This window comes from Dermacentor andersoni, chromosome 1, assembly GCF_023375885.2.
Source record: "Dermacentor andersoni chromosome 1, qqDerAnde1_hic_scaffold, whole genome shotgun sequence".
NCBI classification, from domain to species: Eukaryota; Metazoa; Arthropoda; class Arachnida; order Ixodida; family Ixodidae; genus Dermacentor; species Dermacentor andersoni.
Genome location: NC_092814.1, coordinates 258,790,639 through 258,817,233, shown reverse-complemented (window position 1 = coordinate 258,817,233; position 26,595 = coordinate 258,790,639). Strand labels below are relative to the sequence as shown.

The window sequence follows — 26,595 nt, the reverse complement described above, 5'->3', positions numbered from 1 at the left end:
AATAACAAGTACATATATACCAACGGAAAATATTGTTTTCTCACTTTACGGTCTCCCTAGAAAAATTACGGTAAACTTTTTTCGAAATAGGTCCCTCAGAAGAATTGGAATCTGCAAAAAAAAAAAAAAAAATCGACCCTGGGCAGTCACATATGGCGAAAAAAATCTACCCTGAAAGGGTTAAAGCAAGTCATTTGTGAGGATAGAAAGCACCCCACCATACCTTGTGAACTTGGCCCAGCTTGTCACCTCCACACTCAATAGCTTTGTCAAGGTATGTTATGCCTTCGGCCAGTCCTGCCTCCTTCTCAGCCTTGGGGGCCAATTCGCACCGCTTGAATGTGACACGTGCAAGGCGCCACAATAGCTCTGGATCACCACAGTCCTTGTGCTGCAAGAGCATCTTGTACGATGCCTCATGGTCAGCAGCCTCATGCATACGGTCTGCCTCTTGTTTTGCACGCTCAACTGTCAATGCAATATAACTCAATCACCAAGAATAAATGCAAAACAAAATTCAAAAGAAAAAAAAATGTTTTCTCAACATGCATAGAATAAGCATGAATGAAAAGCTGAATTGACACATATGTGACTTCTCATAAATGCAATTTGTAGAACACGAAGCTTCAAAAACTTTGCAACCAACTGTTGTAACCAGATTTACGAATCATTGATCAAATGCCTGTTGACATGCTCAGCACACCAATATCATTACACATAGTGTTTACATATACCTGTCCTACCAATGCTACGATACTAATAGTCCTCACCAAATGTTATGCTGTAGCTGGGCAACCTTCAACAAAATAGCAAGGGCAGCTGCAGTGTGGGCAATGCAAGCAGAAATTCCTTTAAGGGGGTGGAGGATGATATTTTGGGTGCATGTACATCTAAATTGTGCTCCTGCTGTAAAATCTTATCCTCAACCAATCTCCTTATACCCACACTCCTGCCCCTTTGTCCCTGAAGTTTATCATTGCAGTACAGTATGAGTATAACTTAGTTGGTCCCAGAGGACTACCACAAACAGCATTCTGAGCGGCAGTGGTGGCATAATGAAAGACAGCACCACAAGATTGGTCTATTGCCCAAGCAAAGCTTTATGAATGTAAGTATTTGACATTATCAAATAGCCTCCTTTTTGGTTAAGTATTCAAAGTGAACAGGTACTACCCAAACTTTTGAGCTGTTTCTTCAGGACAATATGAACAGACATGAAATGCACAGATATTAAACCTCTACTAGACCACAACAGGGTGGATCAATAACATATACTGGCTAAATACAGTTTTCCATGAGAATGCAAGTGCATATCTCTGAAGTACTGCTTATTGCGAGGTCTATAGCAAGCAGTCAGTCTAGTTTTGGATGTTCCAACGCACACGTAGCCAAGGCAATGCAACCAGCATACTACGAAAGTTCTGGTGGCTCCAATGAGCACCAATGCTTGTGCATTGGCAACTCGTTCTGCCTTTATAAGCCCGATAGCCACCTGCAGATAAAAGTCTGCAAGGTGTATTGCATCTTCAGGGTGTCTACCAAGCTGACATTTTCAAATTCTCAAAGTTTTCCAGGTTTTTCCCCGAGTGCCTTTGCAAAATTCTTTGAGTGACACAGAACTTTGTTTTATGTCAAGACAGGCTGACACACCATGTCGCCTGATGCTGTAACTCTAGTGAGCATGTTAAAAAATACAACAAATGACTTAATCCAGTGTGAATAATAAGGAGTAATATTTATTTTATACAAAATAGAAAACTGAAGGGAGGGGTTATAGTAAAATGCACAGCAAATAAAATGTCTTCGGAAATAAAATGGTAAAGCCCATTGCAAATCGAGTCGAACATTTTTTCAAATATGAACAAAAGGAGATGCATACAGAAGCAAATATTTTCGAAAATGAGATATTTCCATCAACTGATAGCAAGCTCATTGGTATTAAGCCCGAACTTTGTCACAAGTGAGTTTCTCTCTCAGCAGCTAGAAAGTCAACCTCAACTGGCCTGACATACTCTCAGCCCACACACAATGCCTCAGTGTTGCGTTTCACTGCTTTAATTAGTTTATTTTGGTTTGGATGAGGGTCACCTGCATCTCGACGCCAGCCAACACTTTCCTTTTTTAGCTCAAGCTCCTTCAACGAAAAGGTGGCACAGCTCATTTCCCAATCATTCCACAATGTGTAGGTCCTTTGTGTTCTCATCCTCGTTCTGCCCCGCACTCTCCCCACAGACTATTTGAAGCATCCTCATGGTCAGTAGTACAGTCAAATCAGATTGCACTACAGACATTTCAGAAATTTACAGAAATACTACTAAATGCTACAGAAATTTCAGACGTCCTTATACATCGACTATGGGGTATGTGCTGGTGTCCCGAAGCCATCCGCATTATTGGGCATGCCCCAAAAATCGGGCGTCCGGAAATGCGGTCGTTGACTGTGCACTGGCAACTCGTCCAACCGACGACACGGCTTCGAAGACAATTCGTTATGATTCCTCTCTTTTACTCAAGCCAGCATTAGGGTGACATTCGTCCTCTTTCAGTAAAATGACAGCTAATTTTCCTTGATAGAAGCACAAATTCCCCGAGTTTACCCTGAGTATTTCCAGACTATTCAACATCCCTCAGAATTCCCGGTTTTCCCGGTTGGTAGACACCCTGACCTTAGACCTTTATACAGATCAGTAAAGTCAGTTCTAGCTATACTCTAGCCGAGATTAAAGGAAGAAACGGATTTTTGCAGACCATGTAATGCATAGGGCAGATGGCCAGTGGTCTGCTACAGAAATGGACTGCTTGCCAAGGGAACAAAATGCAGTTGGGGACATTAAATGATTATGTATATTGCTAGAAAACTGCACATGGTGCCGGCATAGGTTGGAGTAAGTGGAAACTAGGCACGGGTAAATGGAGATTACTGGGGAAGGCCTTTGACCTGCAGTGGACATAAATTAGACTGATTGATGACAGAACTCTGCTGTTTTCTTTCGAGATGTATTGTATATACAAAATCAAGCCATTCCGGTAAAATCAACGAGGGGACCCAGTTAGTTTACGCTACCCAAACTGCTGTTGCCAACATTGACGAAGTTCAGTTCACGCACATGAACTTATTTCTTTGGTGTCATAACTCCTGGGTTTGTGCTGTGTTAGAGGCCAACACAATGCTTCTATTGTTATACCACTGAAATATGAGTATATAACTGTCCTCATCCAAATACTAATTATTACCTTCCGTTAACACAACCACAAAGGTCATGGGCAACCCACGTGCGCCACACCCGATTTCAAGGCTCTTCACGCTCTTATGGACTTGTTGCAACACTTAGAATGCAGTCTAAGTGGGTTTCCGTTTTTCTCAGTAGTTAAATATTCTTTTTTTAAGATGATTGTAGCAGCAGAACTTGTGGAACATGGACACAGAAGGAACAAATAAACGTAGATGCAGCTCTACTGTCAATTTCTTTCTTTACTAAAATTCCTGTGCTTTTTATTTCGTTGCCACATCTCGTTCCTTTTATCTACCTGAGGCTTCTCTCAAAAAGGTGGCTTTTTCTTATCAAGGCCACTCACTGTGTGCTTACACATTGCACTCCTGTTTGACTTATCTCAAATACCTCAAGAGTCAATTTTTTTTTACTGTGTGGAGGCCATCTTTAGCAAGCACAAATAGCTGTGCACACAGTGTTTGCCGAGATAGCAGGCATTTAAATCACTCAGCTCTCGCATGAATGATGTCTTGCAGTTCTACTGCGCCTTCAGATGATTATTTGGATGCTACTAGTAGCAGCGAGTCTGAGGACAATGTCTAATCGTGAGGATTTAAAAAAAGATTCAGATAATAAGGACCTCCAAAACCAGCTGAGGCCATCATCAGCTGTTCAGCGGCAACTTTTGTTTCTGCCTGTGGATGACAGACTGATTTCTTCTGCCAACTGAAATGTTGCAAAGATGTTGGCAATATCTCTCCGATTTGCAGTGTCTATACAGCAAATGATCTACATGTGCTGCCAGCCGAGCAGCTTATGCCTAATATTGGTGGCATTTTTTGTAGCCAACACACCTTGCGAGCTAAAACATTGAGACTTTCATGGGCTGTAAGGTGATTAAAGTAGAAACAGTTTGAATATTAAATAATATATTTTTTATTTCTTTTCTGTAACACTGTAAACATTTCCTGTATTTTTCAGTAAACCTTTTCACAAATTATATCATGTATTATGCCCCAACATGTACATTTGAAGTTTATCTCTCTTGAAAGTATATTTTCCGAAACTTGTACAGTAGAACCCAGTCATAACGTACAAGCATGATGCTCACAAAATAATTGAATATACAGGTTAATTCAATTTAAACAAACTCATGTATAGCAAACTATAACGAATTTTATTTATGCATTCATTATTGCCAGTCGAGCAAAGAAGGAAAGAATCTAGTTATTGAAAACACAATTACATGTCGTAGGCAGGAATTTCTGCCTGGGCCTTGAACTGTTCATTAGCGTAAGTGAGAATGGCACGCTTGATGTGCAATATCATGTACATATGCTTCAGTCCATGACTCTCAGCATTGTACCAGAGCTCTACATCATCCACAGGAAGTCCATCCTGAAGACGCTTCAATTTCAATGTATCTAATGTCCTGTTAGTTATGAAAGAGTTATTTAACATGAATACCAGTCAGTAATCAGTGTTTGTCCTGCTTTTGCTAACCCCTCATTCTTTCCTTTCCGCACTTCAGTGCTTTGCGTTGCAAATCCTGCCATGAACAGTCAGTAAATTTCACGTGTTCAATACAGAGGATGACTCACTTTATCTTGTTTCATTATGTTCAGGTTCGACTGTATATCATGGTATTCATGAATATACCATGATGGTATATTCAATAAAATATAATTGCTAAGGCCTTAGAAGATTCGCCTTTTTCCATGGTAAAGTAAAAATTAAAGGATTTACGGCCGTCGGACATTTCATTGCAGATAATGCTGGATTAAAATTGTTAGTTCAGATGACTGAGATGACATGCTTGGTTTCCTATTGGCAACATATGTGGATGCTCCTGCACATATGTGAACTGATACTACACTTTTTTCCTCGAAATGCCGCACGAAGCACCCTCAGACATTTTTGTCACAGAAGTGGGAAGCAAACTGAAACATTGATGAAAGGTAACAGACTATCACTATGCAAAGAATGTGCTTTGTGGATGATTCCATAATTTCTTTCCCACAATTCCTGACCACTTTGTAGGTTCTGTCATCTATGTGGGTTCTGTCGAAGTGCCAAAGAAGCGAGGTTGTTACCATAGGGGCAACATCACCCAATGAGTATACAAGAGCTGTGGGACAACATTTATTTATTGTTGCTGCTGAGAGACAGACTTCATAAAATTTCACTTAATCCTCGCCGTCAAGCCCAGATTGCCTACAGCAATCAGCATGACAGGGTTCTCTACCATAAGTTGTCTACCAAAAGTCACAGTTCACATTAGGAAGAAACTGAAGCATGAGCAAAACAAATTTTCATATTCAGGTACACGTAAAACAGAAGAATTTTCATTAAGCAATTGTCGACCAGATCTGGATCGATCATCATAAGGGGAACAAAAGGCAAAATTTTAGGTACTGATGAATGCACAATTTTCATTTTCTATAACAATTATTTCATATGAACTAAGAAAAATAAATTTCAACAGCATGACTAAAGCTTGGCAGCTTCTCAATGCGGAGTGTATTAAAACTTAGCTGCTCCAGAATTTAAAATTCTGCAATATCTGTAAACTTCTTTTAATATTTACAGACTAAATTAAAATTATGGATTGCCAGTATAGAATTTGTCCAAAATGCAATCAATTTGATTTGGGCCAGTTCAATGCTTATCAAAATATGTCAAGGAAACTTCACCCATAACCTTTAAGTTACGAGTATGTGAAAGCCAAGAAGTGCGAAGGACTCAATATTGACAAGATTTGAAACAATGCATGCGAGTAGCAATAATCACATGTATTTTGACCCGACTTCTTGTGCAATTTCCAGTTCGCTAGCCAATTACACAAGCCACCTGACTGCCTTCAACTTACTAACCAGCTATGACCTCAAAAACAGTACATGTTGCAAATGGAATGCTAAGCATCAGTAATGTGAACTATGTTACCACCTCACTTGTGTTAACCATAGCGAATACTGTGTACTCTTGCATGCTTAGCAAAAAGATGGAAGCACATTTGTTTCAAAAATCGTGCTCATTAACAGCTGTCTCACGCTTCAGTAGTCGCCATATGCAGCATATTTAGCTTAAAGATAAAAAATGAGTGCAACAGTCAACATATTGCGAACATTTTGCCTGCTGTGTTAACTGCACGACGCTCAAACACAAGTCCGTTCAGCCGTAAGTGGCATCAACTGGAGACCCTCATGCGTTATTTCGCAACAAGAAACCCATTATCTCCACAACATATTCAGCATTCGTTACTGCCAAGTATGCCGCGAAGGAAAGGTGTTCATTAATGGGAGAACGCTAAAACCGAGAAATTCCGACACCAAAAAGAACCCGTCGCATATGTTACGTTAATAACGAACACAGCAAAGCACCACGTAAATAAAAAAAGACCGATTACCGGAGGGAATGTAATCAATGGAGCACGTACCTTCGGACATTTTGACGAATGAAAGCCCACACAGAAGGAAAATCTGTGGCACAACTGCCGACACCGTTCCTCGACCAGCGGCAGTTGGGCGACGGCAACTCTGCCAGAGAAACGAACTGCTCTTTCACAATCAACCACCCATACCAACTACGAGATAAGAACAGGTCCGCGATTCGTGATAAGTCGATAGCACAGTCACTATGTCCCCGCCCTCCGAGATGCGAACAGTACCTGTACCGACACGACATTGTTCCCCGACATTTGACGCCGAAAGCGTGAAACTTCTTGTTAAAGCATAGTTATTGAAGGCCCTCATTTCACTGAGGAAATCATACGTTAAACAACCAGCATAACGCTGAATTCAAAGGATAAGCGGAATCGACTTGAGTTCCTGGCTGCACGTACTGTACATACACGTCACTCGCTCGGTCATAGCACTGAATGCTTCAAAGAATTCCACACGTACAGTACGTACCTTGAATTTTGACAAGTGAACGGCACGCACTCTCAAAGAGAGCGCGAACGGCGCGAGCCCAAACCTCAGCCGCAACAACCACGCTTGGCAACTCATTTTTGGCAGAGCACTAGCTTTCGTTTATGCGTAGTGCTATGAAAGCGCATGAAAGCGGGCGCACAAATTGTAAAATATTAAAAACAGCATCACATTGTTATTGCACAATTTTTAGCATAACATTTTTCTTTAAAAAAATTAAGAATCAAGAAATAAAGAAAAAGCGAGCGATTGAAGAGTACCATTTAAAGCCATCTTTCGCGACACACTTTCGGTTTCGCACCATTCACGTGCTTGGCGGTAAAGCACATGGTACAGTACACATCACAAATATTTCCTCCAGCGCTCGTCCCGTCCTCCCTTGTTAGTGTTTATTTTGCGCCGTTTTTCACCCATGCATTCGTACCAAGTAGCTCGCATACTTCCATTTTAAATCACAAATATTTCTCCCACAAATGCTAAGTGTCGCTCCCGCCGTATTTAACAAGAGTCTACAGGAATAATCTGGCACGGCTGTATTAATCACACTGAACAGTAACCGGCGTAGTCAAACGAAACAGCTTCGTAAACTGGAAGCCCCGACGAACTATTTCCCGCCAACATCATACACGTCACCAACATATGTACATACATACCAATGAAAAGGAAGTTTGGCTTGACCAAAGTAGTTGAATTTTTTTTTTTTTTTTTTTGAATGAGAAACAACACATAACGGATGAAACAGCCTTTATTTGTCTTGCTAGTGAACAGTTACTACTTACTTGAACAGCGGGATTCTTCAACACCACGGTGCGTTTATTCTGTTCGGGAGAAGAGGGGGAAAAAAAAAAAAAAAAGGAGCGCGAGAGCGAGGATTTAAAAAAAAAAAAAGTGGGGGGGGGGGGGGGGGGGGGGGTGTGAACGCAATCAACCAATCACCCGTAACTTCGAGCAGCGCGCGGACCGCGCAAGCTCGTGCATTACGCGCTTCACAATAGCAGCAAATTTCTAGGCGCTGTACCGGGCCTCGCAGCCCATTTGCCATCTGACAGGGCCACGATTTCGATACAAGACTCACGCATATTGTCAATCCAGTCACGTTGTTTCGGGATACGTTACAGACCTTGGGATTCAACGTGGGCGCAGTGCAGTTTTCCAACCACACGGGCTCCCCAGTCTCGACCACCGAGTAACCTCGACACGTCCGTCTCGTCGCACGTCATGACGGGCTACATTTCGTCGGTAGCGCTGCTTGAGCGTGTACGCGACCTCGTCGCCGAAATGAAGAAAGCCATTCCCGAAGTGGCCTACATGTGCGGTTCGGTAATGGGAGATCAACGTTTCCTTTACATCCCTGCCGAGTTGTTGCCCGTTTACAAGAGATATACTCCCGACAGCGGACATTGAGACGCCAAGCGAGTTCGAAAGTTAGCTGCCGCCATCACGATCCGTGACGACGGGGCAGCGCTCGACGCTAAGGAAGCAATGCACGTAATGGGCGCCACATCGGTCGTTATTACGCAGACTACAGTGAAAAACAACATGATCACACTACTAGTGTTCGCCAGTAAGCGCTCCGGGCACCGGACTTCGTTGCGAGTGGACGCGCCGCGCATGAACGCTCACTTCTGCGGAACGGGCGACCTATTCGCAGCAACCCTAGTCGGCTGCATGACCAAGTCGAAACTTGCGCGTGTCCGTTGAGGCGACTACCACACAAGCAGTGCTAAAGACTTTGACACGACCAGAACAGGCATGCAGAGTCGGAGCTAAAGTACACCAACCACGAGCTGGAGCTACAGCTTGTCGAGAGCAAAGACGAGATAGAGGAGCCACCACAGAACTTCAAATCCGTGGCCCTCACCCAAGTTTACACAACACTCCACACTTCCGCTGCTTTACAGAAGTTGGCCAACGGGAAAGTGCGTCAATAAACTTGTCACCCATTACGAAGTTGTGTGCTGTTACAAGTGTTTTATTCAGGATTTCGAAAGTGAAGAACTGCAACACATATTCACAGCGATTCTTTATTTAAAGATGCATGTTGCAAGTGCTGCAGCTGTTTCCAGGCAACCGACTCCCATGTGGTTTCTCACAGTTTCAATGTAAATGGCAAAGATAAATTGCAGCTTGGGAGTTGTAAAAGATTCACACAACAGCAAATAGTATAACTGTGCTGTTCTTTTATTCATCACAGGCCACGAATTGTTGCACTTGTGAGCTGGAACAACTGATGCCAAATCCAATTTTATTTCATTATTTTACATATGACAACACTGATGAAGCCCCTTTCTTGAAGAGCAATGATGGTTGGTATGTACTGGAAGAACAATAATAAAATGCATTTTGCAAACATGCTATCCATGAGGTTCTTTCACATGATCAGTAGGAAAGAAAAAAGAAAAGCGAGTCACATGGGCACAACTGGTGAAATAAAAGCTAAATGGGAAGAGGCCCGCAACCAGTGAGCACAGCTACAGCAGTTGCTTTTCTTGCAACTGCGCAAAAAAGGTGACATTTCAGTACCGTGGCCCTCCACTTCCAGGCCTGCCTGCGGACATCATGGGTCTTTGGACCTGGGTGCCCATCAATGGGTGCCTCATAGCAGTACCTGGACCACCTGGACCTCTCATCAATTGTGGTGCTTGCTGCGGATGTTGCTGCTGATACTGCTGCCCCGCATGACTGCCAAAGCTACTGTTAATTCCAGGGGCATTTCCACTATAAGCTTCACCATCTCCATAGCCATAGCCAGACAGTGGCTTGGAGGGCTGCTGACTGCCAAGTGCGGGCGATGCCCCAGAATTAGCACTGCTCAGCGTCTTCAGCAGATTGCTACCATTGTGGATCAAGTTGTCAAGAGCCTTCTGCACACTCGGGTTGTCAAAGTTAATGTAAGTGGAAGTGGGGACATCGCCTGCTGGAGCTGGCGCTGGTGGCTGTGGCTGCTGCTGCACAGGTGTTGGCAAGGGTGCCTGCTTCACAATGGTTGTTGGACTTGTAGGCCCTGGTTGTCCTATCATGCTCAAAATGCGCTGCTGCAGCTCTTGCTGTGTTGGCTTATCTTCTTCTGCAAAGGAAAACCCACAAAAGTTAGGATCTCTGCCATAATGCCCTTCTCACTGGCAGTCACTATTCAAAGAGGGCAGTGACAACAGAAAGCCCTTCCTATACACTGGTGACACACTGTTCACTACAGTCATTATTCTGGATGTGCCAATTACGTACTGAAGTTAAATACACTGTCAGAAGAAGATAAGTGATACAAATTACCTTTTCCATATATTTGCAAGCTGTTACATACTCACTGAAAAAAAAAAAGTGCCCTACTGAAGTTACGTACACTGTCACAAAAGGTTAAGTGATACAAATTAACTTGTCCATATATTTGCAAGCTGTTGCATCATCACTGAAAAAGAAAGCGCCCACTGAAAGAGACATTGTTTTGTGCTCACAAGAGCCATAATTCATAAAAGATGTATCTGAGAATCTTGAGAACTCAATGGTATCGACTACAATTCCTTGAACACAAAATGCAAAAAATCAAATTTTAACTTGTCAGAACTTTAACTTGTAAAGTTGAATGCTCAAGACAAAAGCTGAGAAGAGTGCATTTACAAAGCCAAATGTATCTTAACTCGAAGATTCAGATAAGCATCCACATTACTTATACATCTGCAGAATGCCATTTATGTGGACCCTGTGTCGTCATTGTCAGACTGAGGTGCTAATTTATCCTCTTTTACATTTACGCTGTGCTGTTCCTGCCCTTTCCTCTTCTATGTCCCTTGTCTTTTTTTTAAGGTTACATGTATCAAGGTAACAACTAATCCACCCTGCAAAAAAATTTTTACTTCACCAATAAGAATTATTCAGCTGACATCACATGGATTAACACATATGATAAACACCTATGATAAAGAACATTAATAGAAACAAGCTCTTAAACAACAGTCCTCTACAATACCAAAAGTTTGCTATAATTCGAAAGAGTTGTAGCACTGCCTACCCTCAAATTACCATCAAGGTGTTCTTTATTTTTGTTAGAATGCACATCATTGCAGAGCAAAGATAGTAGCGCACAAATCTGCAACCACAAATTTAAGAAGAAAAAGCTAACGCAAGGCATCCAAGCAGTTGAGTGTGCCGACTTATGACTTCCCATGTGACAGAGTACCATTAACTCAAATTAAAAAAAAAAAAAAGAACACATCAAAGCTAAACAAAGACCCATTAATGTGAAAAGCCTATCTACTTTGGCATCAGAGATCTTTCTGTTCTCAAATGCAAAGTGGCAAACACGTATCACCATACCATCTTTGAAGCTTTCATGCACTTTCAATTGAAGTCTGCCTCATACACAGTGTAATTTATTTTAAGACATCATACTAAGAGCAGATCCTTAATTCTCTCCTAAGTCGTGCAGCCATGACGATAGTGCTTTTTATTTTTAAACGATTCTTGCATACAGGTTAAGACTACCTTCACCTGCCAAGGAACCTGCCACCTGCCAAGTTAACTGATATTTTCTTTCACACTTTGGAAATCAAATTAAAATAATGAAACATTAAAAGAATAACATATAATTTGATAATATTATTATCAAATTATATGTTATAAATTATTAAATAATCTTCTCAATCAACGACACCCTTGGTGAAAATGGGTATACCCACCAGGCAGCTTCGGTCGCTCAGGCTCAACATTTGAAGATGGTGCAGTTGATGAAACTGTCCGTGGCTGCTGCTGGGCTGATTCGCCCCTTTCAAGCATGAGTTGCTTGTCCCTGCGGTCAGTGAGATACTTGATGATACGGTCCAGTTCAGGAATGCTCAAATACTTTGAGTCCACCAGCAATTTGAGCAGGAACTGCAATTCCCGGTCAGGGCCCAGCCGGTCAGGTCCCCCAGCTGCTGCCTGCTGTGCTTCCACTTGCTCCCGGAAGTGACGTGCCACCAGCTTCAGTGAGTCATCCAGTGGCATGTTGCGGTGCTCTGTCAGCAATGGAGTTCCACCGGGGGCGTAGAAGGCAGCCAGAAGAAAGTAGCATTGCCACCGCGAGAAAAGAAACGCCACGATTTAGAAAAGTGACACCAGGAGACCTAGAGAGAACTAATGTAGGCCTACAACCAAATTACACAATGCAAAAGGATGTTGAGATGATTAATCCCTTCATGGATAAAAAAAAAAAAAAAAGGAGAGAGAGCAAACAGTGTCGAAGACAAGATTAAATTGTGATGACAACATTGGCACTAATTAGCAAGCTTTTTAAATATAAAAAAATATTTTTGGGGGGTTGGCCCCCCCACCAATCTGCCGGCTATATAAATAAAAGTTATTTCTCTCTCTCTCAAGCATGCAAATAAAAAGCAGAGGATGGAGGAATATGTTGCTCTATACTGCATATAGTGATTGATATGTTACCATTCTGCGGAAAGGACACTAAATTTGAATGAAAAGGTAATAGTCGAAAAGGTGGGTTTTATCTTATTTTTCATGTGCTACCTGTTGCCTTTGTATAATTTTCTTCTTGAGTATTTACCATACACTTTCCACAAACCATGCAGTTGCTTTTAACTTTTCCCTGCCCTGCTGCTTCGTATTGGTGAAATTGTAAAAAAATGGTCACTAAACTGCTGTTTCTGTGATTTCATAACGCACACTAGAATGAAGATGCCATGGCAGCTTCAATAGTTGGCGACAGCCAACAAATACGTTTGAACGAGAAGAAAGGAAACCGAGGGCCTGGTTTTTGTTAGTCATAACATAAGAAGCCAAAAGACAAAGATACCAAGGACAGCATAGGGGAAATTACTTGTAATTAGTAATTTAATCAAAAATGATAAATTAATGGAAATTAAAGTGGATGAAAAAACTGGCCGCAGGTGGGGCACAAACCCACATCTTTGCATTAAGCATGCAACGCTCTTACCAAATGAGCTACTGGAGTGTTGTTTTCCCATCCACTTTACAACAAAGAAGCCAACAAACAGTCTTTGCTTCTTATGATATGACTAATAAAAACCAGGCCCTCGGTTTCCTTTCTTCTCGTTTATTACATAGTGATGCCTCGAATCCGTCGGCACTGACGCCTTAAAGTAGCATGTGTGGGTTTAGTAACCAGTTGCCTTCACCGAAAAAGATCACTTACACGTGACGCCTGCGGCAGAAAGGACGTTCCACACTCGCCGTCAAGGCTGTGGGTGGTCGCACTGGCTAACGCTCCCCATTTTAGCTCTAATAGATAAACAAATACCCCAGAAAATGGATGGGAAACCGGCGCCGTGGTAGCTCCACTAGTAAGAGCATTGCACGCATAATGTGAAGACGTGGGCACGTGCCCCACCTGCAGCTTCTTATTTTTTTCATACACTTTAATTGCCATTAATTTGTCACTTCTTTAATTCAATTATTAAGTAAATGTAATTTCCCCTACGCTGTCGTTGGTGTCTTTGTTTGTAGGCTTCTTATGATTGTACAAGCATGTGATTCAGGGCACAATCTCAGCCTTGTTTCAGTTCTGCAGTGCTCATGATTGTCAAGGTTATTAGCATGCAATTCCAAACTTAGGCTAAAAGCTAGTAATGCAGCAGGAAAACAGAGAGAGGGAGAAGTCATAAAATCAAACCTTACTAAATATAAAATCAACCTGAATATATTTGTTTAGTGCACTATATATTCTAGAAATAACCAATAATAGGTAAGTCGGCTGCCAATTACAGGTTGATGACTAATGCAGTTGAACCTACTCAAGCGGAACATTGGAAAGTTATTGCTAAAGCAAAGCGTTTTTTTTTCTACTTTGAAGACATGACTATGTAAAATATTATGATGATTTTGAGTTATGAAGGACCCCAATAAGACTCTGAAGCTTGATATCTCCAGACATGTTCATACAATTAAAATTAATCAAAAGTGATACCACTGCAGACTTGACAAACGAGGAAGCTGTTCACAAGATTCAATAAATATGCATTTACCTTTTCTCTCATGTTTACATGAAAAGCTGCCATAACACAAAGCATGCCTTGAAAGCACCATGCAAAATGCAAAAGCTGTGTACAAGAGAAAAAAGTTCAAAACAAAATTACAAGTATAAGAACATGCCTCTTCAGCAGATGCTAACTGCCCAATGACATTAAAACATAATGGTAATAGAGTTTAACTCAGTACTTTAAATTATGGGGTCTTACGTGCCAAAACCACTTTCTGATTATGAGGCATGCCGTAGTGGGGGACTCTGGAAATTTCGACCACCTGGGGTTCTTTAACGTGCACCTAAATCAAAGTACACAGGTGTTTTCGCCCCCACCGAAATGCGGCCGCCGTAGCTGGGATTCGATCCCGCGACCTCATGCTCAGCAGCCCAACACCATAAACTGAGTACTTTCTGATGCTGATGTCTGAGAACTGATATATCAGCAACATTGTGTCAAAAGGCAGTAAACATTTAACAGATTTACCATTCCAAAGACAATAACTACGGGCAGACTACAATGTGATATCCCGGACTTTCACAGAGTAGTGAAATGTTAAAGATGTGTGATCTTCATTGGATGCACTTTTGCTTCTAACATGCTGTATTAAAGCTGCTATTGAGATACAATACAGATATCTCTCTCAGCTGGTGAGTGCATTGTTAGAAGACTCCAGAATTAACTGTACAGCCCATCCTCACACAAACTAAACAAAGAAGGGCATAAAAAGAACAAGACAAGAAAAAAGATGGTGTGAGTGAAAGAATTTATAAATGTTCCAAGCTATGATCCAACGTGTACAACAAGATCATAGTTCACATTTCCAATTGACTAACTTGCGGCACAGAAAAGAATCAAGGAGACATACAATGCATGCTCCCTGCCAACAAAAAAAATCTGTTAAGTTAATCCAATAAATCTATTAAGTCATAAAAGCTAAAGTTTCTTAAAAGCAACACCAATCCACGCTTGGCTTGGTAAACAAGGATATGTAAGGAGCAACTAAAATTGCATGGATGTTAACAGTTTCACTCTCACAACTTCAGCAGCACAAAGGGGCCCTGGAATAAAGGAAGCTAAAAGGAAAGAAAAAGTTTCTTATAGGCAACATTAATCCACGCTTCAGCTTGGTAACAATCCAAACTACTGAGACTAATGTGCTGAAGAGCATTCCTGATAAAGCTTTCCCTACTTGCTTCCATGACCTCCAGAAATGGGGACAGCTGTGTGAAGATAGCTAAGGGAACTACTTTGACACAACCTAGAGTGATTAGTCTGTAAGCTGAATAAACAATTTCTTACAGGCTAAACTTTTCTGACAAAGGTTATATTTGATTAGCTACGTATAGTAGGTTACTTCTACTTCCGTGAGCTACCTCTATTGCTTCATTTAGGAATTACGTTAGCCATTGGGTACAGAAAACAAAGTTTAATGCAAAAATGGAAAGGCAGCAACTCAAGATAAATTCATAGATGAAATCAGAAGACAATGATTGGTCTGTGAACATAAGAAGTCAGCAAAGTAATATTACAATTCACTAATATGTGTGCCTAGACTGAGGTGCTGACAATAAAACAGTCAACAATAGTCTATACATATTCCTGGAGTACTGCACATGCAAGTTTAAAAACATTGATCGTTTCCTCTGTTATGCTGCTTCACAATCAGAAACTTCAAGAGAGATGCACAATCTTCAGAAAAACAACAAGAGCTGGTGCACGCAGAAACACAGTTCAAAACTGAATAATAATAACAAAAGATTTTGAAAAAAAAAGAAAGAAACAGAGAATCACAAAAACTTATGGAAAAGGTTATTAGCATACAATTCCAAACTTAGGCTAAAAGCTAGTAATGCAGCAAGAAAACAGAGAGAGGGAGAAATTATTTTATTTTTTTGTCTCCTGGAAATGGCATTACGCTGCCTGAGAAAAACATTCACAAGATTCTTTGCTAGACCAACAAAGAAATGCACCGGTAAAGCTATTTGATCCTGGACATATCTGTTCCAGATCATGCAGCCTCTGAATCACTGGATAAGTCAACTCCTTCATGGCTATTTCGAAAGGTGTAATACCCCTGTCACACTGGACATTTTGATGTCATTAGATTCGAATGACATTCAGTGCAACAAATGCCGTTCGACCCGCGGTGGTGCTACGCAGGAAAAAATGTCATTCTGTCACAATATCAATGGCGATCATCGTAAAAAGGTTGGCGAGAAAAGTAGAACAAGCTATCTGCAGAGAGTCTGAAAAGTCAATCTATTTATTTTAATATAAATATACAGCGTCGCTTTACTGAAATAACACGCATATAAAACTATTTACAGAGTGTCTGGGAACCACAAGCCTAAACAAAGCTTCGCCACCTTAGTAGCCATAGCAGATAAATTGAAGGCAAACAATATGACTGCCATGGCAGCACTAATCGACGACGCTCAATTGCAGCATGTGAAGCAGTTAGTTGATGTGTGCTTTGCATTCTGAGCGAAGCATACTACTCAGCGGAAGAGCCTCGATTGTCAAATGGGAGCAGATGTAGTTCGAGATGCCGAAAACACATGCACGCAGGCGCCTCATTGTTTACAGTATGGCTGACTAGGAAAGCTACGGCGGCCAGACACGACTGAGGTGGAGAGTAAAAACATTGTGTGACAGCCGGTCGTGCAGTTTTCCTCTAGTTAAATGACAGATGGCTTAAACAATGGAAAATTAATTGCCTTTTTACATGAATCGTTCTCGAATTACGTATGTTCAATACCATATTTTGCCTCATTGCTGGAGTAGAGAGTATACATTCGTTTCGAGTGCCAAGCCGAACGAGTTTCGCGAACTCATTCGATTGTGGAAGTCATTTGATTCTAATGACATTAAATATCGCTGTGTAGCAGCCAAATAATATCATTCTATGCTAATGCCATTTGATTAAAGCGTCCAGTGTGACAGAGGTATACGAATCATTCCGCTCTTTACTTATAGCGCTATGCCAGGCGCATGAGAATATAAATATTTTGGTTCAAAGCAAATTGTAATACTGTCGAATAATTTCGAAGTGAGTAGATCAAATAGCTGTGGGATTTGCATAAAACGCAACGTCCAGAAGTTGACAAGCCAAAAAGAGAGAGAGGAGGGTTTAGTTGAAAAGATGGAAAGTGCCATCTAGGGAAACAGTTTATTTTCAGTTTAGAATGCTGTAACAGTACAAATATTTTCATGAAGGAAACGCAGGTTAATAAACGTTTTTCCCCACCAGCAGTAGAGAAAATTGGTTTACAGACTGTTTACAGGCTTTTCCTGCAATAGAAATGCTATTTGGACATCATGGTGCAGGAAAAATCTCAATTTGGAACAGAAACCTTTTGGAGAAGAAAAGATGTTCGGAGCGTAACTTGCTACTCTAGCACAAAGTTGAAGCTGCATTTAAAATTGAATTCTGGGGTTCTATGTGCCAACTCCACGATATGATTACGAGGCATGCTGTAGTGCGGGACTCCGGATTAATTTTGACCAGCTAGGCTTCATTACTGCGCACTCGATACACTGTACACAGGCATTCCTGCATTTCGCGCCCATTGATATGCAGCCACTGCAGGGATATGATCCCACAACCTCATGCTTAGCAGCGCAACACCATAGCCGCTAAGCCACCAGAATCCGACGATGGCAGATTACGAAACTCTGCCTCCAATTTATAAGAGAAGATATGAAAACTTTTCACACTGAAAAAGATTGCATTTAGTATTAATTACAATTGGCAATAATATGCAAGCTCTCCCTTTCTTCCACCTTCTGTTCCCTACTGTTTTATTAAGATGATGGAAGACTTCGATTAACAGCTAATCCCCCTTATGCTTTCCTTGGCTTTATTATGTATTGGTTTCATATGGGTTTTACTAAAATAGAGCAGCTTGGTTCCCCTTAATTTTCTCCTTCATAACTACATATTTGAGAATTTGTGGATGCAGTTTGCCAATCTCGGGATGCACATCCTCCGCCTTGGCATAGGAGGCACCATTTTTCCTGATAGAATGGTTATAAGTATAAAAATTGCAACACGCCTGTAAAGTGAGCTTTTGCCCCAACACTAATTTGGTCACTGGAAGGCGATATTGTCCCGTTGTTGCAATGGTGAAGAATAAGACTGCAGAACAAGTAAGAGTCATTAAACTAATTTTTTTTATTGGACGAACTTCTGCTCACAATAAGCAAGTTACACTTGACACAACATTAGTGGCAAGCACAGCCGTCGGTCGGCTAAATCTGATCTACGGGTCAGGCGTTTCAACTCATATATTCCAGCGCAATCGGTGGTGCTCAAGTGTATTCTAGAATGTACAACACTGTTCGCGTCACATGAAATCTGATTACACAAGGTTCAGCGACAACAAATAGAACAGGTGACCATTTTCGAGAAAGTTGATACATAAGAAGTGTCTTGCACAGCATAACTTTCTAACAGTTGTTAGTTGGCGATAAACAGACACCGGAAAAATATGAGGTATGCGTATGAATATTATCAAGATCACCAAAAAGACACAATTTCTCTTTAAAGGCTGAAGCACATTGCACGTATTATAGCACTCAATATAATCTGAACAATATCTGAAAGGCAGCACTGATGTCACACTGGCGGCCTCCTGTATTTCTTGCAATGCCTGCCAAATGATGTCAAATATTGGTAGTCACACAGAAGAAGTCACTTTCCCATTTTAAGTGTATGGGACACTGTGAGAGTTATGTCAGCATTATATCAGAACACGATATGAAAAAACAAAAAAAGCAATGACAGAACATGACAAAAGTTGTCGATGGGTTTGCTATAGCAGGTTAATATCTTGAAACGTGGTGTGACTGCAGTGGACCACTGGATATTAGGCATTTTGGCGTGATTGGGCAGGCACTGAGAAAATACAGGAGGCGATGTTGAAATGCGTTGCCAGAACCATGGAGGAAGGAAATGGTCAAAATGCGTGACATGCCTGGCTTGAGTGATTTGACTATAATGCACCTACAACTATGGTTTCATCAGCATTATATCTTAGCCTGTCGTGCAGATGGAAAGCTGGAACATTTTTGAGGAAGAGCATGTTGGTGCAATTGTGGCATAATAGGCTCCTAGGAGCAGAATTTAGCAAAGCCTGTGACACAGCTTGGTGATGAGAGCAAGCAATTACAAGTAGGTGAGGGGGCAACCACCACTCGAATTTGCACCTTCCAATGAGCACGAATGATGTTACATGTTCGAAAGCATCGTGGTTCTAGTACAGTGCAGGACCACTTCAACTGTCTCATGGGCATACTGGACCCTGGCAATGAGGGGCACTGAGAAAAGACATGGCAACAGTAGTGGACTTTCACAGTGTGACGTGTGAAGAATTGCAAACTAGAGATGTAAAAAGGCCTATCGAAGCTGGAAAGCTAGTTTTCTTTTTTTTTCTTTCTTTTGCAACTGCACGTTTGTACTAGGATCACAAGTACGGGAATTGCAAGGGCATTCTATTGTAGTGTGGTGACGTTAAGGACAGTTGCCACGCTGTGTAGTAAACTTTTTTATGTTATCAAATGTGCTTGATACGAGGACTGGCTGCAGGTGTTAAAATATTTGTAACGTAGCGCAGCTTTGAAAACATGCGAATAAAAGAAGCATAGAGTGCTTATTACACAACAGCTCCACGAAAGAAGTGCTATTAAAACCACATGAATGGATGGTAGGAATAATACACTGAAATTACGTTATAAGGTATCAGGCACATGAGCTATGGGAGGTCAGAAACCCATGGTTTGTTCAAAAAACTCAGGAGAGCACCTGCAATGATCGAAAGTGCTTGAGGAAGGGCCAAAAAAGAAGAAGGTGTCTCACGCAGGTTGAACTTCGTGACAAGTAACAAGCAACAATGGTGTTACTTGTGTATTCTCTGAATTAAGTGCAAAACTGGCAAGGAAAAATAACAAATAAAATACCACTTTGACGTCCTTGAGACACTCACTTGTGGTATAGGGGGCGCTGATTTCGGTGGCCAGTTAGTAACTAGTAACCTAGCCTGCATGAATTACTCAGGCTAGTTGACTATTTGTCATTGCCCCATTTCAAAGGGCATGCCAATAAATCATCATCATCATCAAGTGGCACCACCTGGCCATTTGCGGTACGTCTATACATGTGAAAAACGTCAAAACGCTGCATGTAGCAATATTTCCTTCATGGCGCAGTTTGGCGTAATCAGTGCAGGACTTGCATCAATGCCATGTTGCACAAGTTAACCTCAGTACTTCCTGCCTACACGTGAGCCTAACCCATTCTGTCCAGTAATCACACGGACAAGCTTTGTAGGTATGCTCACTGGAGTCGTCAGCCAGTAGCCGAATGTCGCTTTACTGACTTCAGACGTGTGCGTTAACTCGGGCCCAATCACCAAATTTTCGTGGCAATGAACCCAAAGCGATGGTGCAAGTAGCCCCATGCAACAAACAGCCATCTAAAACAATACCGTAACAGTCCCCCCCCCCCCCCCACTAGATAATTCAAGAAAAACATTATGGGGAGCAGCGATGTACTGGCTTGCGTCTTCTGGTGCTTCTTCGAAACTGAGGCGTGCCGCATACTAAGTTGGGACAGTTCACAGCACTCTCTTTTGTGCCACTAGTGATGTTCAAGGCTGACTCGGAGTTTGCAGAAACAGCTGGATGAGTATCTCACACAGTTGGACGGTTATCAATGTCTGGAGTTGTAGGACGTTCACGCTCCAATGGTCCGCTGTTGGCACGGAGACCTCTTCGCGTTGAAGACGTAGGTGGTCGCTGTGCCTATGCCAGACAGTGCCATCACTGAGACAGTAGCAGCTGACTGACCTGTGGTGCTCATGACACGTGCAGGTACCCACGGTAGGCCTTGATGGAAATTCTTTGCAGTGCGTTGTCTTCCACATTCAGCAGTGGAGAAGAACGGCATCCTCTGTCGGAATGCAGCTTCTGCTTAAACTGGCTAAGCAGGACTGAAGTGCTTAAACTTGGGTGAAGAACATCTGAAGATGTCTTGAACAGTCTTGCCATGAGCATTTCACATGGTGCTCTGCCAGCGACCTCATGTGGTGTGGTTCTATAATGAAATAAGAACCTTAAATTTAGGTTGGGAAAGACCCACAACTGATTTTGTTGATCTTATTCTTGACAGTCTGTACAACATGCTCTGCCACACCATTTGAAGCAAGGTGGTAGGGCGGTACAAGAATGCAACGTATCCCATTCCGTGTCAGGAATTCGAAGTATTGCTCACTCGCAAAGGCGGGTCCATTATCAAATATGACATCCGGCAGTCCATGCTGCACAAATGCTATACACAATGCTGTGATGACAGCATCTGCTGACGTTAATGCCACTGGACAGACTTCGACACATTGTGAATAGGCTCCAACAATAAATGTATGACCGAAGAACGGGCCCCAAATTTAACATGAAGCCTTGACCAAGGCCTCTGTGGAAATGGCCAGGTTGCGTGCTGCACGCATTGAGGTGTACGCTGGTAAGCTTCGTATGTAGCACAATGCTTTACACTCTTAGCAATGTCACCATCAATTCCTGGCCACCAGACATTTCTTCTGGCAATCGACTTGCTTTTGTCAATGCCAGGAAGCCCAGCATGAAGAAGAGTCAGGACTTTGCCTTGCAGAGATCTTGGGATGACAACTCTGGAATCCCACAGCAAGCAACCTTCATGGAGGCCGAGTTCACTGCTCCTTGCTCTGAATTGATTGCCCTCTGGTCCGACTGGAAGCCCTTCTCCTCGCAGAAGAGCAAGAATTACGTGATTCAGGAGTGAATCATTTCTTGTAGCCTGTGCTACAACAGCTGGTGACAAGAGTCCCAGGTATGCTTGTTCAAGCATGAAGGCTTCAGCAGGTGCAGGCAGATCAACACTGTTTGTTGGCAGCAGTAACCTACTGAGGGCATCAGCACGACTCAAGTGCAGACCAGGCTTGTAGACGAGCTTGTACTTGTAAGCAGAAAAGTTTCACCATCCGACTATAGTTGGGTACACCTTTAGAAAAAAGGGCAGGCCCAGCCGACGACCGAAGCACGACAGCACGTTGCCTCGGCAACTAAAATAGTATTGCTCAAAAAACCGTGCTTTCAAAACGCATAATTCTTAGTATAAACAAAGATTTTTGTATTTTGATTACTGGTTTGGTAGAGTTCTCGCGATTAGAATGCTACAGCACATGCCGGATCGCAAGAGAAAAATAACCCCGTGCCTTCTACAATGCTGCGCATCGTCTGCTTTTTAGCTTCACAGCAAGGGACAACAAAAGAAAGAGCAGCTCTGCATGGCTTTTGCTCTGGTTTACATGCACACAGCACATTTACTACTCATTTTCCAAGCTTAAAATGAACCAGTTGCTATTTAACATGTACTTAAAAAAAAACAATGCATTTATCAAAACCATTCCAAACCTGGGGCAAGATAATAACCAAGGCAGGAAAGATACAAAAATGCTTCATTCATCGTTTAAAGCATAATATTTATATATATTATTTTGGTTTTGTGTTTTCACAAACTTATTTTCAAGAATGCGATATATTTTTTTTCATTCCTTTTCACATTTTTTTTTTTTACAAGCCTGCAGTCTTGCCAGTTCACATAGCAAAGCGTCAGCGATGTTCGCAGCAATCTTTCGTCGCCGGATCACGGCTCAGAATAAACGTACACGGCACAAATGGTGCATCGTAAGCTTGCAAAAATATTACTGGCATGACAGACCAACAAAAACAGTTTGGGAATTCACTCTGACGAGGGGCAGACGCACGCAACTGACGCGATTCTGCCCAGTTCGAAGAGCGGGCGGCCATAATCTCCATCGGCGGGGTCACCAGCTGTCCAGCTCGTGACATCAGTCTAGAGTGCACGCACAGTGGTGGAGGCTCGTGTGCATCTGCCTTGGAGGAGTAAACGTTCCTTTTTTTTTAAGTTGTACCCGATTATAGTCGTGAAGAAGCTTGCACAGGAATGGTCTTATCAGTACTGAACATAGTGGTTTATGATCTGATAAGCAGTGAAAGGAATGCCCCACAGGTACTAGAACTTTTCAACGCCGAATACGAAGGCCAGTGGCTCATTGTCAATTTGGCTGTAGTTTTGTTCTGCACGAGACAAACTTCTCTATGCAAAGGCAATGAGCAGTTCTCGACCATCAGCTTCTCGATGTGCCAAAACTATGCCAATCCCATACAGAGATGCATCAGAACTGAGACACAGTGGTTTCTCTGAATCAAAATATACTAGGACAGGAGCTGATGTTATGGAGGCATCCAGAAATGTTTAGGAGAAAACGCTCGTAGAAGTTCACAAGCCCTAAAAAGCTTTGGAGTTCCTTGACGTCATGGGGTGCAGGTGCATGAAGGATCGCAGATACCTTGCTCAAGCTGAGAGATAGCCCTTCTTTGACTATGATATGCCCTAGGTACTCCACCTGTAGCATAAAAACGTGACACTAGTTGAACTTCAACTTGAGTCCAACATCACGAAGCCGAGACAGAACAGCACTGAGGTTGCGAAGGTGCTCCCAATCATTCAGGCAGGTACCAAAAGGAACACATGTATACTAAAATAGATCCATATGCGTGGAAACAATAACGTATTTCCTAGTGGCTTCAAGAACTATATGCTGGTAGGAATGCCTCAAATCCAGTTTGGTGAACTTTTCACCCCCTAACAGCATAACCCAAATGTCGTCAATTCTTGGAATTGGGTACTTCTCCAGTGTCCACAGGATTAACAGCAATCTTGAAATCTCAACAAATTCTGATGTGGCCATCTTTTTTAGCCACTGGAACAACAGGTGCAGCCCTAGCTGAAGAGGCGACTGGCTCGAGAATGTCCTCCATCTGTGGGCACTGAAGCTCTTGTGACACCCATCCTTCTGGAAAAAGGGCAGGGGGCATGGCCTGAAAAACTTGGGCACCGCATCTTACGGAACATGAATTGCGGCTTTTTGGCCCTTGAAAGTTCCAAGGCTCTGTTCAAATATCTCAGTACATGCTTGAATAACGTCCTTAAAATCATAAAGACATGCTTGAATAACGTCCTTAAAATCATGAAGAGCATGAACATCTGCTTCCCGGACATCAACGTCAGTGCCCAGTTCTCGAATCCAATTGCGACCTAGCAGTGTTGTTGAACATTCCCCAGTCAGGAACAAAGGTAGGACAGCTTTTCTGCCGTGGAACTGTACTGCAACATCTGCTTTGGCTTCAACTTGTGAACTTGCCTAAGTAGCTTCGTAGGACTACATCCCATGGCATGACAGTCACCGATGGTAGTAGCTCCTGAAGAGGTTTTCTTGCAATAACAGACACGCTCACACCGGCATCCAGCTCCATATGGAGCGGGCTTGCTACAAACGCTGACGGTCAGGGTGAAGGACGGCAAAGGCGTGACGGTGTCAACTGGCCACATGTTAAGCACATCGGCAAGTGCTTTGTCAACAGTATTGGCTTGATGTGTTGCACTTGATGTTTTACCAGCTGGAGGTGCGGAGCTGTGTAGTTTTGTAGACTTGCCTTTCTGCAATGAAGTGTGTTTTCTCTCAGAGTTGCACACTCGGGCAATGTGCTTGCACTCAGTCGCGAGGTGTTCTGCAGCGGTAGCATGAGACACACCTCTTTGATGCCACAATTTTATGTGTAGGTAGCGAACTTCTGTGGGAACTAGCTATCTCGCCAGCATTTTTCGTCGCAGCTGCCATGGCAAGTGCAGTTTTCATGGAGTCTTCGTACATTCGTCTGCACGGCTGTGTCGACGCAGCACATGATACGGTCCCTCAACATATTGCCAAGCTCAGTTCCAAAGTTCCAATACTCCGAGAGACATTTGAGTGACGCCACAAAGTTACTGAAAGACTCCCCCTCCGCACGAACGTGCGTGTTGAACCTAAAACGCTGAACAGCAGCAGATGGCTTAAAACAGTAATGGTCACCCAGAATGGAAATAATTTCTTGCAAGGTTTTGTGTTGCGGCTGGGCGGGTTTAACGAGATCCCGCAAGAGAGCGTCTTCTGTCCACAGCAACTAAAGAAGACAGACTTCTTTTTTCTGCTGCAATGTCATTGGCGATGAAAAAAGTTGACCAAATAAATACAATTAATATTTAGTGATGAAAAAAGTACTGGTTGCAAGTACACATGACTACCACTAATATGCAGTTGGTATGATTTCTCTAGAACTCTTCTGCTTTTTATTCTTGGTTGAAGTTAGCTGGGACACTTGGTATACATAACTGACTTCATATGCATATATGTACAAAGCTTAATTCTGCCACGTAAAGAAAGCTGTCTTCATGTGCATGCTAAACAACGGAATAAAAATGAAACAAAGAAGATACTAAAGTTTCAGGGAGAAATGGCACACAACAGAAACATACTTTACGTAACAAACTTAAGAGGAAGCTTTAGCTCGGGGGCTCCTATCTAAATACATGTAAAAGAAAAATTCGTTTTTCTTGACAACCACTGCACCAAATTTGACGAGGTTTGTTGCATTTAAAAGAAAAACTTAAACTCTAGTGACTGTTGGTTTCGAATTTTCGAGCTAGGTCGTCAATTTTTTATTAAAAATTGGCAAAAATCGAAAATATTTAAAAAATGAAACTATCATGTTTACAACTCTGTAACTCAACAACGAAAAATGACAATACAATTCTGTGAATTGTATATAATAATACATCTGAAGCGGACAAAATTGATATGTTACATATGAATATAAAAAAATTTAGTAACAGGGAAATGCAACTTTTGCAGAACCCTTGTAACCAACGTAACAAATTCACGTAAGATGTAAAATGACATGTAGAATTTGTCCGCTTTGAATGATCTAATGGATGCCATTTACAGAACCGCGATATCAGTTCTTTATGCAGAGCCATGAATTTATAAACTTCGCGCTTCTATTTTTTTCACACGGTCAAATATTTGAAAATCTTTTTAAGAAAATTCAAGCCCTAAATGGAAATTCCGTTTCCAACAGTCGCTAGAATTTAACTTTCTCTTTCAAATGCAACAAAGCTTATTAAAATCGGTCCAGGGGTTAACTCATAAAAACGTTTTTGCGTTTTACATGCATTTGAATAGGCCGCGTCACAGTTGGGCCCGAGCTAAAGCTTCTTCTTAACATGTTTGCACAAAGCATAATTTTGCTATCTGCCCATGTTGTTGGTATTTGAAGAGGTGGTGTGATAATCCAGAAATTAATGTGATACAAAATCAACATGACAAAAAAAAAAAAAAAAAAAAGTGGACTTCAAGTTGCTGCAGACCAGTCGCACTGTCTATAGATGTTACCCTGGACGGACACAAAATTATATCAGAAAAACATATCAAGTGCATTCAAAACTCATAATAAAGATTGCATTGCTTAATGAACTCTCGTGATAAAGACCTCGCCACAAAAGGCATTAGGTACAAGTCAACATCTCGACAGCCCACATGCAAC

General features: G+C 42.0%; 2 protein-coding genes and 1 pseudogene across 3 annotated transcripts in view; 1 reads left to right on the top strand and 2 right to left on the bottom strand.

Annotated features, from left to right (window-relative positions):
- LOC129381120 (regulator of microtubule dynamics protein 1-like) overlaps positions 1-7,259 on the bottom strand; it is a 101,557-nt gene extending 94,298 nt beyond the window's left edge. The window contains exons 1-3 of the mRNA XM_055063700.2: positions 7,124-7,259; positions 6,649-6,748; positions 224-468 (exon numbers count right to left, since the gene is read on the bottom strand). Coding sequence (XP_054919675.1) covers positions 224-468; positions 6,649-6,748; positions 7,124-7,219 — 441 coding nt within the window. The 5' untranslated portion in view covers positions 7,220-7,259. The remainder of the gene's footprint in view (positions 1-223; positions 469-6,648; positions 6,749-7,123) is intronic.
- Positions 7,258-9,087, top strand: LOC129381033 (uncharacterized; annotated as a pseudogene).
- A 214-nt stretch (positions 9,088-9,301) lies between these two features.
- Positions 9,302-26,595, bottom strand: part of Neos (nuclear receptor coactivator protein neosin) — a 125,025-nt gene continuing 107,731 nt past the window's right edge. For both annotated transcript variants that reach the window (XM_050195857.3, XM_055063699.2), the window contains 2 exons: positions 11,815-12,132; positions 9,302-10,208 (listed from right to left, as the gene is read on the bottom strand). In XM_050195857.3, coding sequence (XP_050051814.1) covers positions 9,658-10,208; positions 11,815-12,132 — 869 coding nt within the window. In that variant the 3' untranslated portion in view covers positions 9,302-9,657. The remainder of the gene's footprint in view (positions 10,209-11,814; positions 12,133-26,595) is intronic.